Source organism: Salvelinus namaycush, chromosome 5 (assembly GCF_016432855.1).
Source record: "Salvelinus namaycush isolate Seneca chromosome 5, SaNama_1.0, whole genome shotgun sequence".
Classification (NCBI taxonomy): Eukaryota; Metazoa; Chordata; class Actinopteri; order Salmoniformes; family Salmonidae; genus Salvelinus; species Salvelinus namaycush.
The window spans coordinates 23,203,111-23,224,266 of NC_052311.1; the positions used below are offsets into that span (position 1 = coordinate 23,203,111).

General features: G+C 43.3%; 1 protein-coding gene across 1 annotated transcript; it reads left to right on the forward strand.

Moving 5' to 3' along the window:
* The first annotated feature begins 668 nt into the window (after window positions 1-668).
* On the forward strand, window positions 669-7,980 carry LOC120048058 (ADP-ribosylation factor-like protein 9). Its single transcript, XM_038993749.1, has 4 exons — window positions 669-1,062; window positions 3,576-3,744; window positions 6,084-6,259; window positions 6,584-7,980. The coding sequence occupies exons 1-4, from the start codon at window positions 835-837 to the stop codon at window positions 6,761-6,763; spliced, it is 753 nt and encodes a 250-aa protein (XP_038849677.1). The 5' UTR covers window positions 669-834; the 3' UTR covers window positions 6,764-7,980.
* Window positions 7,981-21,156: the final 13,176 nt, after the last annotated feature.

Sequence of the window (21,156 nt, forward strand, 5' to 3'; positions counted from 1 at the left end):
TATGCTGTGACCTCTTTAATATCAAGCGCCGCCTGGTGGATTTACTATGGAAGTGCAAAGCAGAAAAGATCATTCAGATGCAATTCTGCATCATTGGTGTTGCACATTTTCTGTTCCATTCTGTCATTGTAGTCGTTTTTCAGTCTTACATTTGAAGTTGTGACGCTACATTCCCCCACTCCCCAGCCAAGACATGTTAAATGGTTTTGACTAGATAGTATACAGTTAGTCAGAATTGACTTTTCGTAGCAGGTTAGGAGAATTAGGTTACATTTAGGAAAAGGGTTAGGGTTGGCTGAAATCCACACACAAAATCAATTTTTGACGGCAATTTGAGATTAGCTGTATCCCATCTAGCCATGACAATTTTATACGCAAAGTAAGTGTGCATAGGGTGGTTTCTCTACATGTCAATCAAATTGATGAGCCGAAATGAGAGGATTAATTAAACATTGACTGTATATGAAGGGATTAAATCACCGCGGACAGGATAGCAAGTTAGTGTGTAATGTAGCAAAAACTGGCTAAATTGTTGAATATTAGTTTTTTTTTTTTTAAAGGTGTTATACTATATATATATATATATCTCAATATATTCTAGATCCTGCTTTAATAATATTTTCTTGTCTGGTACTTCCTTCCTGTGTGCTCCTAAACGCCCGGATATCCCCTATCGCGTTGAGGTAGTTTGACTAATCCACTTGTTGTAACGATAACCAAAGACATTAGAACCAGGCTGTAACCGGGGATGCAAACTTCTAGATAATAACCATTATCGCGATGTATAAAGACATGTGAAGCAGGTATTCAAGATTTCGCAAAATTGTTTCTAACATGCCTGGTGTCAGAGAAGCTGCGGTCGTAGGTTTTACTCTCGCAGTAACCGGAGGAGTTGGGTATGTCATCTGGACTTTTGTGTCTTCGGGGTTAAAGGCAAAGAAGGCGAAGGCGAAGCCAAAGCCAGAGCAAGAACCAGAGAAAATAGAAAAGGACACTAGAAATGAAACTGCACGAAAAGTACCAGAACGCGCAAACCAAACACCAACAGTCGTAGTAACAGAGGTAGGCTACTTTTTGTTCATCTTGTGCTTGTAAAATGTTTATTTTTGATACCTCAGGGATTATGAGGCATGCCTACTTGACGGATGTTTGTGGTTGCTAGTGGAAATAACCTCACCGCAAATTGTCTCGATTTTGGTGAAGTCGAAAGGGATTCTTGGGACGTTCCAATTCTGACGTTAGCCCATTTGAAGTTATGGTTATGGTAAGTGTAGGAGTTAAGGTTCATATGGCTTTTTACTTAGCTATAAATGAATTCTTATCACTTTACAAGATCCCTGTAACACCTAAAGATTTTGTAATTGTTTTAGATGCCATTCCCTCAGGTGTTGCTTTATTATTCAGGAACGTGTCGAGACCTGACCCTCAGAAACGACCTTCCATTAACCCTGTTGACTCATCAGTAGGAAAGATTTGTATCTCTTGTGGTCCATTCAACAACAGAGCGATACGAACCTTGTTCCAGCAGGATGGTGTGTCCTATACCTTATGTTATGCCTTATTGGAACGGTTTTATTGATAATATCTGTTGGGGGAAAAAGTTTGGATGTTGCCACACACATACCTACTTGTTAACAAAATTAAGGAAGTTTCCTTTAAAATTATTCATAAATATTATCCTGCCAACCACTATATGAAGAAGTTTAAGAAAAACAAACTCAGATTGCTCCTTTTGTAATGACCACCCAGAAACAGTGTTGCATCTTTTTTGGCATTGTATACATGTAAGAAAACTGTGGCGAGACATCAGTAGATTTATAATTGAACACATTTATGAAGATTTTACACTGTTGTGGAGAGATGTACTGCTTGGATTCTTTACCCACGATAGAAATAAGTTGAAACTATTTTATGTAATTCATTTAATTATTCTTTTGGGCAAATTTCATAATCACAAATGTAAATTTCCAAACAAAACACAACATTTTCTTACCTTACAAAAAGAAATTGAACTATATTTTAAGACAATTACTCTACTAACAAAAAAGCTGTTATAATTCTAAGTGTATGTATGTCCCTTAAGGTCCGTGTGTAATGTGATATTGTACCCTCTAGCCCCGCCCCTAGCCCAATTGTCCTTTGTATATTATTTATATATACTTGTGTTCCCCCCCATGTACTTTCTGTATTGATTTGTTGTTAATAAATAAAAAAAATAGGACTTAAGGTTAGAGTTTAGGGTAGCGTTAGGGTAGCGACGTCCCAATGATCCCAAAATTGCACTAACCCTAGATTTGAAAGAACTTTACAATTTCTATTGTGAAACTAGTCATATGTCTGTCGTAATGTTTATAAATATGTAATAAGTAAGGTCCTCACTCCGATATAGCTTCTTTCCTGTGACAGATTAGTCAAGAGTGGCTGAAACGACTATTGTCGCTTGGTCAGCTTGACATTATAATAATGTTGCCAGACTGTATCATCATACAGTGGTAACCTGGCCCTATAGTCTATTCTCAGGCAGTGGGTCAGCTTGTACTGACCACATGTTCAGTTCAGCCCCCTTCAGTCTCATTGACTTCTGTAGGCCTATGCTATAAAAGGCTGAAGTAAAGATAAAGCAAGAAACGTGATTGTTTTAGGCCTAAATTATTCCACTATTCACAATCATATCAAATTTGATTGGTCATATGCGCCAAATACAACAGGTGTAGACTTTACAGTGAAATGCTTATTTATGACATTCCCAACAGTGCAGAGTTAAAAAGTAAGGCAAATATTTGCTAAAGGAAAAAGTAACACAATATAAACAATAACGAGGCTATATATAAAGTGTACCAGTACCGAGTCAATGTGCAGGGGTACGAGGCAGTTGAGGTAATACAGTATATGGATGTAGGTAGGGGTAAAAGTGACTAGGCAATCAGGATATATAATAAACAGAGTAGCAGCTGTGTGTGTTAGTGTCAGTGTAGTATGTGTGAGTGTGTGGGTAGACATTTGCAAGCACCTGTTAAGATTCTAGAATGTCCCAGTATCATGGTTTTAATTAACATTAACTCATTACTCTGGATCAGCACTTGCAGATAATACTTCCACATGAGTGACATTTTTGCCTTTATATACTCCATCTTTGCTTATGGGTTAGCAGCCACAGAGATGTATAGATGATTCTAGTGCCCAAAAGCCTGTTTTAGAATGGACATTGCCATTGAGGAATTTCACCATTTTGAAGTAGTCAACTTGGTGGGACTTCCAATGGCTTAAGGAAGGAATAACTCAATTATACTTGTGAGCAAACATTCCATAACTGGAGGTGGCAGTAAATCGCCAACCTTGGCTTTATACCTGTTCAAACAACACATTCAAGGTGGCAGTGTGCACCCTTTCAGTTTGTTTACCAACTTATAGAAGTAGTAGAATAAGAAGAAAATCGACTACTTCAAAATGGAGATGGCCTCAATGGCACTTCCCGTGCTCTCACTGATGCCATAATGGCACAGATACAACGTTGTGATCTCTATACATCTGGATGGTTGCATCTGATGTCTCTTTGTTATTATGTGTCCTCCTAGGTGAAGCCCACAGGAAAGCAAGTCCTGGTGCTCGGCCTTGAAGGGGCAGGGAAGACCAGCCTGCTGCACTGCTTTGCCACGGGGAGTCTGGAGCAGGATGTGACCCCAACACAGGGCTTTAACGCCGTGTCCATCAATAGGGAGGACCTGCAGATCGAGTTCCTAGAAAGTGAATGCAACCTGCACATAACAATTTTTTTATTTATTTCACCTTTATTTAACCAGGTAGGCTAGTTGAGAACAAGTTCTCATTTGCAACTGCGACCTGGCCAAGATAAAGCATAGAAATTCGACACATACAACAACACAGAGCTACACATGGAATAAACAAAATATAGTCAATAATACAGTAGAACAAAAGAAAACAAAAAGTCTATATACAGTGAGTGCGAATGAGGTAAGATAAGGGAGTTAAGGCAATAAATAGGCCATGGTGGCGAAGTAATTACAAAATAGCAATTACACACTAGAATGGTAGATGTGCAGAAGATGAATGTGCAAGTAGAGATGCTGGGGTGCAAAGGAGCAAGATAAATAAATAAATACAGTATGGGGATGAGGTAGGTAGATAGATGGGCTGTTTACAGATGGGCTATGTACAGGTGCAGTGATCTGTGAGCTGCTCTGACAGCTGGCGCTTAAAGCTAGTGAGGGAGATATGAGTCTCCAGCTTCAGAGATTTTGGCAGTTCGTTCCAGTCATTGGCAGCAGAGAACTGGAATGAAAGACGACCAAAGGAGGAATTGGCTTTGGGGGTGACCAGTGAGATATACCTGCTGGAGCGCGTGCTACGAGTGGGTGCTGCTATGGTGACCAGTGAGCTGAGATAAGGCGGGGCTTTACCTAGCAGAGACTTGTAGATACCCTGTAGCCAGTGGGTTTGGCGACGAGTATGAAGCGAGGGCCAACCAACGAGAGCGTACAGATCGCAATGGTGGGTAGTGTATGGGGCTTTGGTGACAAAACGGATGGCACTGTGATAGACTGCATCCAGTTTGTTGAGTAGAGTGTTGGAGGCTATTTTATAGATGACATCACCGAAGTCGAGGATCAGTAGGATGGTCAGTTTTACGAGGGTATGTTTGGCAGCATGAGTGAAGGATGCTTTGTTGTGATATAGGAAGCCGATTCTAGATTTAATTTTGGATTGGAGATGCTTAATGTGAGTCTGGAAGGAGAGTTTACAGTCTAACCAGACACCTAGGTATTTGTAGTTGTCCACGTATTCTAAGTCAGAGCCGTCCAGAGTAGTGATGCTGGACGGGCGAGCAGGTGCGGGCAGTGATCGGTTGAATAGCATGCATTTAGTTTTACTTGCATTTGAGAGCAGTTTGAGGCCACGGAAGGAGACTTGTATGGCATTGAAGCTCGTCTGGAGGTTAGTTAACACAGTGTCCAAAGAGGGGCCAGAAGTATACAGAATGGTGTCGTCTGCGTAGAGGTGTATCAGAGAATCACCAGCAGCAAGAGCAACATCATTGATGTATACAGAGAAGAGAGTCGGCCCGAGGATTGAACCCTGTGGCACCCCCATAGAGACTGCCAGAGGTCTGGACAACAGGCCCTCCGATTTGACACACTGAACTCTGTCTGAGAAGTAGTTGGTAAACCAGGCGAGGCAATCATTTGAGAAACCAAGGCTGTCGAGTCTGCCAATAAGAATGTGGTGATTGACAGAGTCAAAAGCTTGGCCAGGTCGATGAATACGGCTGCACAGTAATGTCTCTTATCGATGGCGGTTATGATGTCGTTTAGAACCTTGAGCGTGGCTGAGGTGCACCCATGACCAGCTCTGAAACCAGATTGCATAGCGGACAAGGTACGGTGGGATTCGAAATGGTCGGTAATCTGTTTGTTAACTTGGCTTTCAAAGACCTTAGAAAGACAGGGTAGGATAGATATAGGTCTGTAGCAGTTTGGGTCTAGAGTGTCACCCCCTTTGAAGAGGGGGATGACCGCGGCAGCTTTCCAATCTTTGGGAATCTCAGATGATACGAAAGAGAGGTTGAACAGGCTAGTAATAGGGGTTGCAACAATTTCGGCAGATAATTTTAGAAAGAGAGAGTCCAGATTGTCTAGCCTGGCTAATTTGTAGGGGTCCAGATTTTGCAGCTCTTTCAGAACATCAGCTATCTGGATTTGGGTGAAGGAGAAATGGTGGGGGTTTTGGCGGATTGCTGTGGAGGGTGCCGGGCAGTTGACCGGGGTAGGGGTAGCCAGGTGGAAAGCATGGCCAGCCGTAGAGAAATGCTTATTGAAATTCTAAATTATAGTGGATCAATGATCAGAGTACAGTAACTGCTAATTATCTGGATGACCATGATAAGAAGAAATGGGTCTCATTAGTGGAGACCTTAATTCAAGCTGTTAAATATGAAAAATGTCAAATGAGTTCATCACTCAATATGCATTCATAGTATTTTCTTGTGTTTCACAAATGTACAAAAATGACTTCTATGATACCTTGTGGTGAAGAAATTAAATAAAAAAACATGGCATATTTTGCAGTTGGCGGCACAGAGAACCTGCAGCCCTATTGGAAGAGGTACATGTGCAAGGCTATGGTGCTGGTGTTTGTGGTGGACTCCTCAGATACCGCCCAGTTCCCTTTGGCTAAGAAGCATCTCCATGAGCTGCTAGAAACCGACCTTTACCTTCCCTTAGTGGTACTAGCCAACAAGCAGGTGAGACTGACATAAGACTCAAGTGTCCTCAAGTGTCCTTTCCTTGATTCATCACGTCCTCTCACCTGGCCTCCTTCTCAAAACGCATTGAAAACGCAAAGGGGCGTAACCCTAGATCTTCTCCAATGCATTTTAAGAACGAGATAAGCAGAAAGGACATGAGGAATCGAGGAAAGACAATTGAGAAAGGGCAAAGGGTTGCATCTCAATAGTCTTGTGGGCGTTTCCTTTCCTCGTCGCCTCTTTTTTTTCCATCCCTATGAGATACTACACCTGCTCCAGTGTCTTACCTCGGGTTTGTTCCGGTTATTCCTCCATCTCCAGGATAATCAAGGGGCCTGCAGTATCACAACGCTCCATGAAGCCCTGTCCCTGGAGGAAGTGGGGGACCAGCGAAAGCTCTTCCTCATTGGCACCCATGTCAGGAAGTGGGACACGGAGGTGAACTCTGCTGTGCAGGACGCACGGGACCTGATCATTCAAATGGTGCAGGATGGTAGATAAACTCACCATCTAGTCATCAGATACAGATGTAGGATCTTAATTTGATCACTATTTTGTTGCTGAGAAACTTGTTGTGCATTTGCATTTTAAAAAGGCTTATAAAGTTGGTAATTTCCAATTGAAATGTTTGACTTGATTTGCCCTAATGAAAAAGATATCAACTTCTATAAAAATGTATAATTATAATCCACATAATAATTCATATTTCCTGTTGCTGCAGGATTATTTTCCTGCTGTAGCAAACTGGCTCAAATTAAGATTCTACATCTGTATGAATGACTGGCTGAGAGGGGATATCTTACTTTAATTTCACCCCTGTTCTGGCTTGCCGTCATTTGTTTGGATAGCACTAGTTACAAGCTATATTGACAGACACCATGATAGTGAAAGGCCTCATTCACATCTGTAGAATGATGATGATTCCAGAGAAGCCAAAGCTGACAACGTGCTTATGGTCAAACTAATTCCCTGGCAATTACATTAATTCATTAATTGCATTAGAACAAATGAACAAAAGCACAGAGTTGATAGTTGACTTGTTTTTCACATTCAGACACAATATTTCAAGGATGGTCTCAACATCCTTACCTATAAGGATTTAATTGAGAATGCTTTGTGGTCATCAAAGATCTTCTCTTAGTGCTATCTACAACTGTAGAGCACAATGTAGGTTACATGTTTAGAGTCAGTGCTGCTAGGTAGTATGTTGAAGACTCTTTCGAGGTACATAGAATTATTTTTGTTATTTTGCATAATAAAAGTTAAGTATTGACTATATCGTCTTAAAGGGGAACTTGCTACATAGTTATATTTTCTTAAAACCAATTTGATTGTTGTGTAACCAAAGCAATCCATCCACATATTTATTTTGAAACATTTTTAAAATGCCAAAGTACAATTTTTCATGTGTCTAGGCATATTTATTTGGCTAACAATGTTTTACCTTGGACTTAATTGAAGCTTTTACAGGAATAACTCTACATATAAGCACAAAAAGTGCTTCTCGTTTTCATGTTTAACACTGGTAAAACTACTGGTATAATCTTGAGTAATAAGCAGGTTTGAAGTGCACTACTGAACAATTCATTTGTATGCCATGACTATAACAGATCTCCAAACCATTTCTGTCATTTAAGCATAAAAAACTATTTTTTTGCAACTATTTTTCTGTTTTGTCACACCCAGTGATGTAAATAAAAACCCTTGTTGTAAATGTCTGTGTGGATCAAAGTTTTGTATATAGGCTTATGGTGACATATAACTTATTTTTGGAGTTAAAATACAGCTAACCATAAATACTTCAGTCATTCTTTGACCTCAGATATCACTTTTACTTTGACTTCCTTTATCGGAAGTCTTGAGAAGAAGATAGACTCACTCCGGTTTCAACCCGCCACACTCAAGTACAGTTGAAGTCGGAAGTTTACATACACAGGTTGGAGTCATTAAAACTAGTTTTTCAACCACTCCACAAATTTCGTTTTAACAAACTATAGTTTTGGCAAGTCGGTTAGGACATCTACTTTGTGCATGACACAAGTCATTTTTCCAACATTGTTTACAGACAGATTATTTCACTTAGAATTCACTGTATCACAATTCCAGTGGGTCAGAAGTTTACATACACTAAGTTGACTGCCTTTAAAAAGCTTGGAAAGTCCAGAAAATGATGTCATGGCTTTAGAAGCTTCTGATAGGCTAATTCACATAATTTGAGTCAATTGGAGGTGTACCTGTGGATGTATTTCAAGGCCTACCTTCAAACTCAGTGCCTCTTTGCTTGACATGGGAAAAATCAAAAGAAATCAGCCCAAAAAAATGTAGTCCTCCACAAGTCTGGTTCATCCTTTGGAGCAATTTCCAAACGCCTGAAGATACCATGTTCATCTATACAAACAATGGTACGCAAGTATAAACACCATGGGACCACGCAGCCGTCATACCGCTCAGGATGGAGACGCGTTCTGTCTCCTAGAGATTAACGTACTTTGGTGGAAAAGTGCAAATCAATCCCAGAACAACAGCAAAGGACCTCGTGAAGACACTGGAGGAAATGGGTACAAAACTATCTATATCCACAGTAAAATGACTCCTATATCGACATAACCTGAAAGGCCGCTCAGCAAGGAAGAAGCCACTGCCCCAAAACCGCCAGGAAAAGCCAGACTACGGTTTGCAACTGCACATGGGGACAAAGATTGTTCTTTTTGGTGAAATGTCCTCTGGTCTGATGAAACAAAAATAGAACTGTTTGGCCATAACCCCATCGTTATGTTTGGAGGAAAAAGGGGGAGGCTTGCAAGTTGAAGAACACCATCCCAACAGTGAAGCATGGGTGCCAGCATCATGTTGTGGCGATGCTTTGCTACAGGATGGACTGGTGCACTTCACAAAATAGATGGCATCATGAGGGAGGAAAATTATGTGGATATATTGAAACAACATCTCCAGACATCAGTCAGGAAGTTAAAGCTAGGTCGCAAATGGTTCTTCCAAATGGACAATGACCCCAAGCATACTTCCAAAGTTGTGGCAAATTGGCTTAAGGACAACAAAGTCAAGGTATTGGAGTGGCCATCACAAAGCCCTGACCTCAATCCTATAGAAACTTTGTGGGCAGAACCGAAAAAGCATGTTCGAGCAAGGAGGCCTACAAACCTGACTCAGTTACACCAGCTCTGTCAGGAGGAATAGGACCAAAATTCACCCAACTTATTGTGGGAAGCATGTGGAAGGCTACCCGAAACGTTTGACCCAAGTTAAACAATTTAAAGGCAATGCTACCAAATACTAATTGAGTGTATGTAAACTTCTCACCCACTGGGAATGTGATGAAAGAAAGAAATTCTGAAATAAATCATTCTCTACTATTATTCTGACATTTAACATTCTTAAAATAAAGTGGTGATCCTAATTGACCTACTAACACAGGGAATTTTTACTATGATTAAATGTCAGGAATTGTGAAAAACTGAGTTTAAATGTATTTGGCTAAGGTGTGTGTAAACTTCCGACTTCAACTGTACTTCAGTCCTGCCATGTGACTCCTAATGTCATACCAACAACACAGACCATTGTGACCCAGCAGGTGAACTCAACCTGGTGCATTTATAAAGCCTTTCCACCAGGCAAACATGGTATCTGGAAAAACAGGTACGTTTGACGGGGCATGTTGTCCAAATGTGCATGCTGATCATTATGTTATCCAAAATGTTATGGAGAATTTCCCTTTCTTTTTATCATAAGGGCATAAACCCAATTTCATAGTATTCTCTGAGCAATTTTCTCTTTTGTAGTATTTGGAATACAGATCTCGTCCATCGAAGGTGCACATCTTTATGAATTCCCTGATGAAACTGAAAGCAAGGAACAATAACTACTACGTTGTTATTGATTTTCTTTGTATTGTGAGGATAAATTGGAACAGGTGATAATGAACTGAAACATTCTTGTAAGATCCTGGAACTGGCACAACACAAAGAGTCCAAAACACTGGGGGTCACAACACCTTGGTAAGTAGGCTACTTTTTGAGTATCAGTATTTGCAAATATTTTTATTCTCATGACATTAGATATAGACTTGTAAATTGTATTTTTATAAAACTATCAGTGGAAAAAAGTTCAACCAATTACTATTTTGTTACATCAACATTCATAGTGAACATGTTTGAGATATTTTCCCTATTGAATTTCACACATTGGAAGTCTATTTTCTCATTGATCTAATCCAATGCTTACCCGGGGCAACCAGGAGTCGAGCCCCTGTCTTACTCAGCGCTGGAAGTAGTTCCAACAGAAATAATCCAATAACTAGCTAAGCACAAGAGACTTCTCAGCATGGGAGAAACACCTAAGGGAATTGTATACTAATTACACCCAGGCTGAACATTATTGATGACCCCATCAAAAGTATGAGCCAACTGTTGTAAGAAGAAAAGCATGTAAGTGCTCAATACATTACCATTTGATTGTGCAGTGTCACTACACAAATGTGAAAATGTTTGCTAAGTCTAATTATTGGTCTGTTCTAAAAGCTTGCATCAGATACAGTAGATTTGGCTCTGAGCTCCTATCAAGTGCAGGAAATACTCCTCCCAAATGAAGTGACATACACACATCCACACACACACACATTCATGCTACCACACATTACAACTGCTGCTACCAGACTCCTGTTAAGATTGCTAAATACAGCACAATTTAAACACTTGCCCCCCAATCCCCCCTTCCACAAAACAAGTGTACATTCTGGACTATAAATTGTGCCTTCCTGTATTATACTTATGCTAAAATATTTATTTTATTCTACTGAGCAATTTACTTTATATTCCTATTCTTTTCTTTGATTATTTCTTATTGTTGCTGCATTGTCCAGAAGGAACCTGCAAGTAATCATTTCGTTGGATGTTGTATACCATGTGTATCCAGTAGATTAGTAGATGACCTACTTACTTTTTTGTTTCTCAGCTGTCAAGCTAAATGTGTAAGGAACATTAGACCAATAATCCAATCAAAGTTCTTTTCAGGAAGCCCTGCCTTGTTAAATAAGCCATTCATTGAATTGAAAAGGCAACAATTACCAGTAAGTGAGATTGAATGGCCAGTGTGGCCACAGGCAAACTGACATCATTGTTTCTGTGCTCATTGAATTCATGTTGTCACGTTCCTGACCTTATTTCCTTTGTTTTGTCTTTGTTTAGTTGGTCAGGATGTGAGCTGGGTGGGCATTCTATGTTATGTGTTTCTATGTTGGGTTCATTTTCAATTAGCCTGCTATGGTTCTCAATCAGGGGCAGGTGTTTTACGTTTCCTCTGATTGAGAACCATATTAAGGTAGGCTGTTCTCACTGTTTGTTTGTGGGTGATTGTTCCTGTGCCAGTGTTTGTGCCACACGGGACTGGTTTGTTCGTTCGTTCGTTCGTTCGTTCGTTCGTTCGTTCGTTCGTTCGTTCGTGTGTGTGTGTGTGTTCTTTCCTGTTCGTGCGTTCTTGTTTTATGTTCTCAAGTACAGGTCTGTTCACGTCGTTTATTGTTTTGTAGTTTGTTCAAGAGTTTTTCCGTCTTCGTCTTTCTTAAATAAACAATTATGTATTCAACCCACGCTGCATATTGGTCCGATCCATGCTCCTCTTCAGACGAGGAGGAGGACGAGCGTTACAGAATCACCCACCAACCAAGGACCAAGCAGCGTGGTAACGGGCAGCAGCGACAGCAGCGGCAGCATACACAGGACTTCTGGACATGGGAGGAAATTCTGGACGGTAAGGGACCCTGGGCACAACCTGGAGAACATCGCCGCCCTCGTGAAGAGCTGGAGGCAGCTAAAGCCGAGAGGCGGTGGTATGAGGAGGCAGCACGGAAGCGAGGCTGGAAGCCTGTGAGTCAGCCCCAAAAATTTCTTGGCGGGGAGGCTACAAGGGAGTGTGGCGAAGTCAGGTAGGAGACCTGCGCCAACTCCCCGAGCTTACCGTGGAGAGCGAAAGTACGGGCAGACACTGTGTTATGCGGTAAAGCGCACGGTGTCTCCTGTACGTGTGCTTAGCCCGGTGCGGGTTATTCCACCTCCCCGCACTGGCCGGGCTAGATTGAGCATTGAGCCAGGTGCCATGAAGCCGGCTCAACGTGTCTGGTCTCCAGTGTGTCTCCTCGGGTCGGCATACATGGCACCAGCCTTACGCATGGTGTCCCCGGTTCGACAACATGTCGGGCTACGGGGAGCATTCAACCAGGTAAGGTTGGGCAGGCTCGGTGCTCAAGGGAGCCAGTACGCCTGCACAGTCCGGTATATCCGGCGCCACCTCCCCGCCCCAGCCCAGTACCACCAGTGCCTACACCACGCACCAGGCTTCCTGTGCGTCTCCAGAGCCCTGTTCCTCCTCCACGCACTAGCCCTGTGGTGCGTGTCTCCAGCCCGGTACCACCAGTTCCGGCACCACGCACCAAGCCTCCTGTGCGTCTCCAGAGCCCTGTGCGCCCTGTTGCTGCTCCCTGCACTAGCCTTGAGGTGCGTGTCTTTAGCCCGGTACCACCAGTTCCGGCACCACGCACCAGGCCTACTGTGCGCCTCAGCCGGCCAGAGTCTGCCGTCTGCCCAGTGCCGCCTGCACTGCCCGTCTGCCTAGTGCCGCCTGCACTGCCCATCTGCCCAGTGCCGCCTGCACTGCCCGTCTGCCCAGAGCCGCCTGCACTGCCCGTCTGCCCAGTGCCGTCTGCGCTATCCGTCTGCCCAGCGCCGTCTGAACTGCCCGTCTGTCCTGAGCCTTCAAAGCTGCCCGTCTGTCCTGAGCCTTCAAAGCTGCCCGTCTGTCCTGAGCCTTCAAAGCCGCCCGTCTGTCCTGAGCCTCCAGAGCCGTCAGCCAGCCATGACCTGCCAGAGCCGTCACTCAGTCCGGAGCTGCCCCTCAGTCCGGAGCTGCCCCTCAGTCCGGTGCTGCCCCTCAGTCCGGTGCTGCCCCTTAATCCAGTGGGGTTAATATGGTGGGTACATTTAACATTTACATTTAAGTCATTTAGCAGACGCTCTTATCCAGAGCGACTTACAAATTGGAAAGTTCATACATATTCATCCTGGTCCCCCCGTGGGAAATGAACCCACAACCCTGGCGTTGCAAGCGCCATGCTCTACCAACTGAGCCACACGGGTAGCCATTAGGAAGCGGGGATTAACTATGGTGGGGTGGGGACCACGTCCAGAGCCAGAGCCGCCACCGTGGACAGATGCCCACCCAAACCCTCCCCTATAGGTTCAGGTTTTGCGGCCGGAGTCCGCACCTTGGGGGGGGGGGGGGTACTGTCACGTTCCTGACCTTATTCCTTTGTTTTGTCTTTGTTTAGTTGGTAAGGACGTGAGCTGGGTGGGCATTCTATGTTATGTGTTTCTATGTTGGGTTCATTTTCAATTAGCCTGATATGGTTCTCAATCAGAGGCAGGTGTTTTACGTTTCCTCTGATTGAGAACCATATTAAGGTAGGCTGTTCTCACTGTTTGTTTGTGGGTGATTGTTCCTGTGTCAGTGTTTGTGCCACACGGGACTGTTTCGTTCGTTCGTGTGTTCTTTCCTGTTCGTGCGTTCTTGTTTTATGTTCTCAAGTACAGGTCTGTTCACGTCGTTTATTGTTTTCGTAGTTTGTTTAAGAGTTTTTCCGTCTTTCTTAAATAAACAATTATGTATTCAACCCACGCTGCATATTGGTCCGATCCATGCTCCTCTTCAGACGAGGAGGAGGACGAGCGTTACACATGTCTTAATGTGCTGCAGAGAAAAACTATTCTCAAGTGTTCCAAGTGGTTGTAGTTGCACCACATTACGTATGACTAAACCAGATATGACTAAACCATTAAGTCTAAATGAGATTAGTTCCCTGGGTGCTGCCTGTAGGCAAGAGAGGTGGGCATGTCACCCTCACAATGTGTCATAATCCATATCTCGCTAAACACTGAAACTATTTATTGACATATTGTTCAGAGTCAGATCTGTCTATTCACCCCTCTAAAACACTTGCATCATTAGTGATGCATTTAACCCTTCCATTTGTCCATTGAAAGAGGAGGTTATGTATTTTCACTCTGGCATGATGAGACATCCTTTAGCCCAAAGACATGGACAGTAAGTGCTCATATTTTCCTGCAGGAAAGTGGGGGTGATGAGCTCCTCGAAGAAGACACTACGTCCTTCCTCCAAGACCGTCCAGTATGAGCGCATTGTCCACCTGGCAACACCAAAGACCAGGTCCCGAGGCTCCCAGGAAATGGAGTAAAGTGGAAAATGTGATCAAAACATGCCCAGTCCATGTTGTTAAATACTAGAGTATACGCAAGCATGCAACTTGGCCCAGATCTAAATTTAGCCTCCTTCTTGGACTAGGAAGCCAATATTTTTACGTGTTATTTCAGTAGCGAGCTGTGGCTCTGGGAGTGAGGAAACGATGGTGTGACAATAGGGGGTATTGTCCAAAGCTCAGGCCCCTGGGACATTAACAGACAGCCACATGAGTATTTTTATCATTCTTGAAGCGCAACAGCACATATTTGGGCTCAAGCCTCCTAGAAAAGATTATCAAGCCTGCACACCAGATAAAATATGAAAAACAATATGCCTGTTTGTTTTCATAGTTCTGTGTCACACTCTCCAATGGGCATGGCCTTAAAAGAGGAGATGTTTGAGGTCAGGATGGAGGGCAATGTTGAGGTGTTTGTGTTTGTTCCTGATGCTTCATAATGTTTAACGGTGATCCTGCATGTAGAAATAGGAATATTAGAATCTCTGTGGTTCCAGAGGCCTCCTCACACTTTGTGGTATGAGTACATCTGCCCTATCTGGCACATAGACCCCAGAGTGAACACTGCTGAGACCACTCCACATCTACTACAGCTAGCTAATCCCAAAGGGAACCACCTCAACTTCAAAAGCAACAGGGAGGTACAGTAAGTGCCTAGAATGAAAGGTACACTCTTAGAAAACAAGGTGCTATCTAGAACCTAAAAGGGTTCTTAGGGTGTACCCTTTTCTTGTTGAAGAAAGTGGAGACATACTTCCTGTGCTGCCAAAACTGTCCAGACCACTCCTAGGCTGGACCAGCTCTTGCTAACCAAGTTAAAGGACAGTCAAATGTCCAGAAGACTCCATTTGGCCAGTGAACACATCGCCTTTACTGACACCCACACAACATGCTGGGAAACAGTTCAGCTCCTAGACCTAGAACGATGCATCACACCAATGTGTAACATTGCCTCAATATTGTTGTGATGTGAGATTTATTTTCTTCTCGATCATTTGGAGAAAGATGCAACGTAAAAAAAGGGTATGCGTTCATAGAAGTTTTCTAGATCCTTGGAAAGGACTCTCTGAAACATGCGTTCTCAACAGTTGTCAAGGGGAGGCCGGCAGGCTACAGCGACCTCACGTCTTCAACCTCTATCAGCTCCAAAGAGACTTAATAAGGACTACATTCTTCTGAAAGACCTGCCATCTTTATGTGCTTGCTTCTCCGTCAAGGTCCATGTTGGTGCACAATGGACAAGGGAAAATGGCCGCTGCGAAAAGCAAAATAAATGGGTACAGACTCAAAGGGTCTCTGCTTTTTAAAATCTGTTTGGCGCCAGGGCTGAGATGGTAAAACTGGCCCCTCTTTGTCCCCCACTGGTTTTGCAATCATGTGCAATGAGACGTGTGCTTGGAGCTCTTTCGAATGAAATCGAAGCATTACATTACATTGTCTTTAGCAAACGGCCAAACCAAACTGTCTCCTTTCTGTCCATTGGGGTTGTTTTCTTTACTTTACTACTTCCAAGATCCAGTAGCCCCCGTTCCAAAAGAATGTGTTATCGTCTTTTGAAAGGAGAGCAAAGGTATGATAAAAGGATCCACATGTGTTTCTACATTTCAATCATTTTGGGTTCTCTGTTTATATCATAACCACATGTTGTAAAGATTCCTCATGTGTTTTCCTTGAGAAAGTGAAATCACATACATTGATTCAAAAATAACATTCTCGCCCCAGGAGCTTCAAATTCCTTCTAAAGAGTCAGCCTCGCAGCCAACCCTCGCTATATGACCACTGTATCATTTACAAAGGGCGCCGTGAGCGCGCTTTGAAATCCACCGTAATCAGGCGCATGTGAGCATTATGTAAAGGTGGACACAATGGCTTTCAAAAGGGTCATGTGGATTTAGAACGGTGCGGGAGGGTTGGTGTAGCCGCCATGGGTGTAGGGCCCCAGTGGAGAGGCGTACGGATCGCAGAGGCTAGACTTCAAAGCAGATCCAAGCGTCCAACTGGGACCTAATCTGGGATAAGCCACCAATGATCGTGACCTGGGACTGTAAGGTAAAGAGGGTTAGTGGAAGGTGGAGGAGGCAAAGGAGAAAGGAGGGGTGTGTAATCTCTCTGTCGGTGCCTCCCGCTAGTTGACTCAGTTCCTATGGTGCACCTGTTCCTAGAGAGGAGCTCCGAACTTTGCTGCTGGTTATCTGTCTGTTTGTGGCAGCTGACTCTGACACTGATAGGCTGTGAGTGGGGAGGCTGTCTCAGTCTGGATCCCGCCGGCTAGATGGGATGCTTACGCTTGCAGAGTATTAGGGCGACTGATCTGGTTTTGGCAGATAACTGCAACACTATTTTAAGCGACGCATTAGGCTACACGTTTATAAAGGGTTTATAAAGGGTGCATGGGTACTTTATAGGGATTTCATAACTGATTTCGTAATTGGTAATGAACAGTTGTGTGTGTAAATATATCACATTATAAACACATGAATGAAGATCACTATTGAGTGAAACTAGCTAGTTTAACAACTTGCCGATTAACCCTTTTGAAGTTCAGTGAAGTTCAATCTGCACAAATCTTTTTCCTATCAACTATTCATTGCCTCAATTGCTAAGTATGCAAACAAATTCCATGCTCCAATCTGTGTCTTATCGGCCTTGTTAGATGTTGTCATATCATCCTTGACTATTCAAAGCTGCATGCAAAAACCCTCTGATCAAAGAAATGTAGCTAGCATATGTAGCTAGCATATATAGCTAGCATGCGTTCAACATAATGTCTGTGACAAGGGCAGTATTCATGTTGCACTGCGAGTTGTTAACCTTTTTTATAGTGCGTTGGCAAAATATGTGCTGCATCCTCAACATTTCCTCTTATTCCAGCAATAAGAACAAACCAAGACGTCCTCAATTGCATCTTTTGTTGAAATTCAAGTCAAGTGAATATCAACAACAAAAATCCTTGTGAGAACTATCTTCGCTCATACATTGATGCACATGTGAACCGTATTATTCTAGCAGCTTCTCGAGTCCTGGAAAGTGCGGTTTGGACAGAGTTGCAGTTTGGAAAGTTCTGGAGTCAGTTCCTAGGACCAGCTGGACCAGTGAATCTTCCCGGCTCTGACTCTCACCAGTCCCGGGGTGACAGATTCCACACAGGCCTGCTAAGTCTCCTTAGCAACAGACAATACCAGGGCCCATTCAACTTCCATACACACCTCATGGACCTCTTATAGCATGCTAACAACCACTCCAGCAAGCCTTTCATTCCATTGAATTGTAGTTCGGAAATGACGTCAAAAGCAATATAGCATTATCTTTCTGATACCGGTACATATCAATAAAGGAGCGGTGAGGTATCATTTTTTTCAATTGTCCATTTCTTTATGGTTTTGCTAATGTTTTTTTCAGCTGCAACACAAATCGTATGATTTAATAGTGACGTGCAAGAAGGGACAATGTATGCTTTCAGCTGGAGCTTCCTGATGGGCAGACCACAGGCTGTGAGGAATGCAACAACACCTCCTCCACACTGACTCTTAAAACAGGGGCCCCCCAGGGGTGTGTCGTCAGCCCTCTGCTGTACTCCCACAACTGTGTGGCTTTTCATGACACCAACTCCGTCATATTTGCTGGTGTCGTCCAACAATAACGAGTCAGCCTATAGGGAGGCGGTACAGTGAACTGGCATTGTGAACCCGGGTCTCCTACGGAAGCAACCAACTTATTAGACCAAGAGGAAATTCCCTCTTGGGCCGAGGGCAGTAACTGGCATGGCTACCTCATCACATGACTATGACCAACTTATGTTCCGATACACCAGGACATCAACCTCTCCCTTAACGTCAGCAAAACAAAGGAGTTGATTGTTGACTTCAGGAAGCAAAGGAGGGAACATGCCCCGATTCACATTAACGAGACTGCAGTAGAGTGTCAGCAGTTTTAAGTTCCTTGGCAGCCACATCACGAGGACTTGACATGGACCAAAAACATCACCACTCTTGTCAAGAGGGCGCAACAGCGTCTATATATAAGGCGACTGAATAAATTAGGCATGCAAGGCCGGGTCCTCTCCAAATACTACCACTGCACCATTGAGAGCATCCTAACCGGTTGTATCACGGCCTGGTATGGGAATTACCCCATCCACGACCCCAAGGCCCTCCAGGACATCTACTCGAAACGGTGCCTGAGGAAGGCCCGCAGCATCATCAAGGAGACCACACCCCATCTACAAGCTGTTCACTCCCTTATCGTTGGGCAGACGGTATCGGAGCATGAGGTCTGATACCAACAGGCTCAGAAACAGTTTCTATCTACAAGCCATCAGACTGCTGAACACTTGAACTGGACTGACACCTGCTCTGATTCTCCACACCTTATCACACATGCACTCACTCACGCACACACCCACACATATACACTGAACAACAATATAAACGCAACATATAAAGTGTTGGTCCCATGTTTCATGAGCTGAAATAAAAAATCCCAGAAATTTTCTATACACATAAAAAGCTTATTTCTCTTAAATGTTGTGCAGAAATGTGTTCACATCCCTGTTAGTGAGCATTTCTCCTTTGCCAAGATAATCCATCTACCTGACAGGTGTGGCATATCAAGAAACTGATTAAACAGCATGATCATTACACAGGTGGACCTTGTGCTGGGGGCAATAAATGGTCACTCTAAAATCTGCAGTTTTGTCACACAACACAATGCCACAGATGTCTCAAGTTTTGAGGGAGTGTGCAATTGGTATGCTGACTGCAGGAATGTTCACCAGAGCTGTTGCCAGAGAATGTCATGTTAATTTCTCTACCATAAGCCGCCTCCAATGTTGTTTTAGAGAATTTGGCAGTACCTCCAACCGGCCTCACAACCGCAGACCAAGTGTATGGCGTGATGTGGGCGAGCAGGTTGCTGATCTCAACATTGTGAACAGAGTGCCCCATGGTGGGGTTATGGTATGGGCAGGCATAAGCTATTGACGAACACAATTGCATTTTATTGATGGCAATTTGAATGCACAGATATACTGTGACGAGATCCTGAGGCTCATTGTCATGCCATTCATCTCCCGCCATCACCTCATGTTTCAGCATGATAATGCACTGGCCCCATGTCGCAAGGATCTGTACACAATTCCTGGAAAATGTCCCAGTTCTTCCAGGGCCTGCATACTCACCAGAAACGTCACCCATTGAGTATGTTTGGGATGCTCTGGATCGACATGTACAACGTGTAAGCCCGTTCCAGTTCCCGCCAATATCCAGCAACTTCACACAGCCATTGAACAGGAGTGGGACAACATTTCACAGACCACAATCAACAGCCTGATCAACTCTATGCGAAGGAGATGTATAGCGCTGCATGAGGAAAGTGGTGGTAAAACCAGATACTGACACATTTTCTGATCCACGCCCCTACCTTTTTTATAAAGGTATCTGTGACCAACAGATGCATATCTGTATTACCATTCATGTGAAATCCAGAGATTAGAGTCTAATTTATTTATTTAAATTGACTGATTTCCTTATAAAGGGGGATACCTAGTCAGTTGTACAACTGAATGCATTCAACTGAAATGTGTCTTCCGCATTTAACCCAACCCCTCTGAATCAGAGAGGTGCGGGGGGCTGCCATAATCGACATCCACGTCTTATATGAACTGTAACTCAATAAAATCTTTGAAATTGTTGCATGTGTTTATATTTATGTTCAGTATACATTCATACATTATAATTGCTGCTACCAGATTCTAATTATGATTGCTAAATACTGCACAATTTAAACAATTGCCCCCAATCCCCCCTTCCACAAACGTGTAAATATTGGACTATAAATTGTGCTTTCCTGTATTATACTTATACAGTATTATACTTACTCTACAGCGCAATTTACTTTATGTTCTTATTCTTATATTTTATGATTTCTTATTGTTGTTGCATTGTCCAGAAGGAACCTACAAGTAAGCAATTAGTTGGAAGGTGTGTACCATGTGTGTCCCGTACATACGACTAATAGAACTTGATGTTCTGCATTTGGTGTGTTCAACTCTAAATAAACACACTTGTTTTTCCTCTGTGGGTGGAACTCTTTTTTTCACAGTCAGCTGAACAAAAACAGTGTGTATGTGTGCAGTGTGTGCCAGCCAGGCCAAACAGCTATCTGTCACGACACACACTGTCAAACAGACACACTGTCAGAGAGGGGGAAGTTGTATTAGGACCAGAAGTAGGTACCTGATGAGTTGGTATCAGGCCTGTTATGTAGGCAGTTCCCACGATCAGTCCATCATTACCCTGGGTTCTTTGGCAGGATATCACTCCCTTCCCACTGGGCAGACGTCAATTCAACGTCATTTCATTGACATGACGTTGAAACAACGTTGATTCAACCAGTGTGTGCCCAGTGGGTTCTGTCTCCCTCTCTTTCCTTTACTTGTTGTCTGACATCCTAGAAACAGGGACAACTGAACCGACAGGTAGGTGGCATCACCTGCTGGCAGTTGGTTGCTCTGATCCCAGCTTACGTCTAAAGCCTTTCCCTTCAAATTAGCCATCGACCCCAAGTCCCTGTTACAGGGCCAGCTGATTCCTGTTGAATGTGTCATAACATGAGC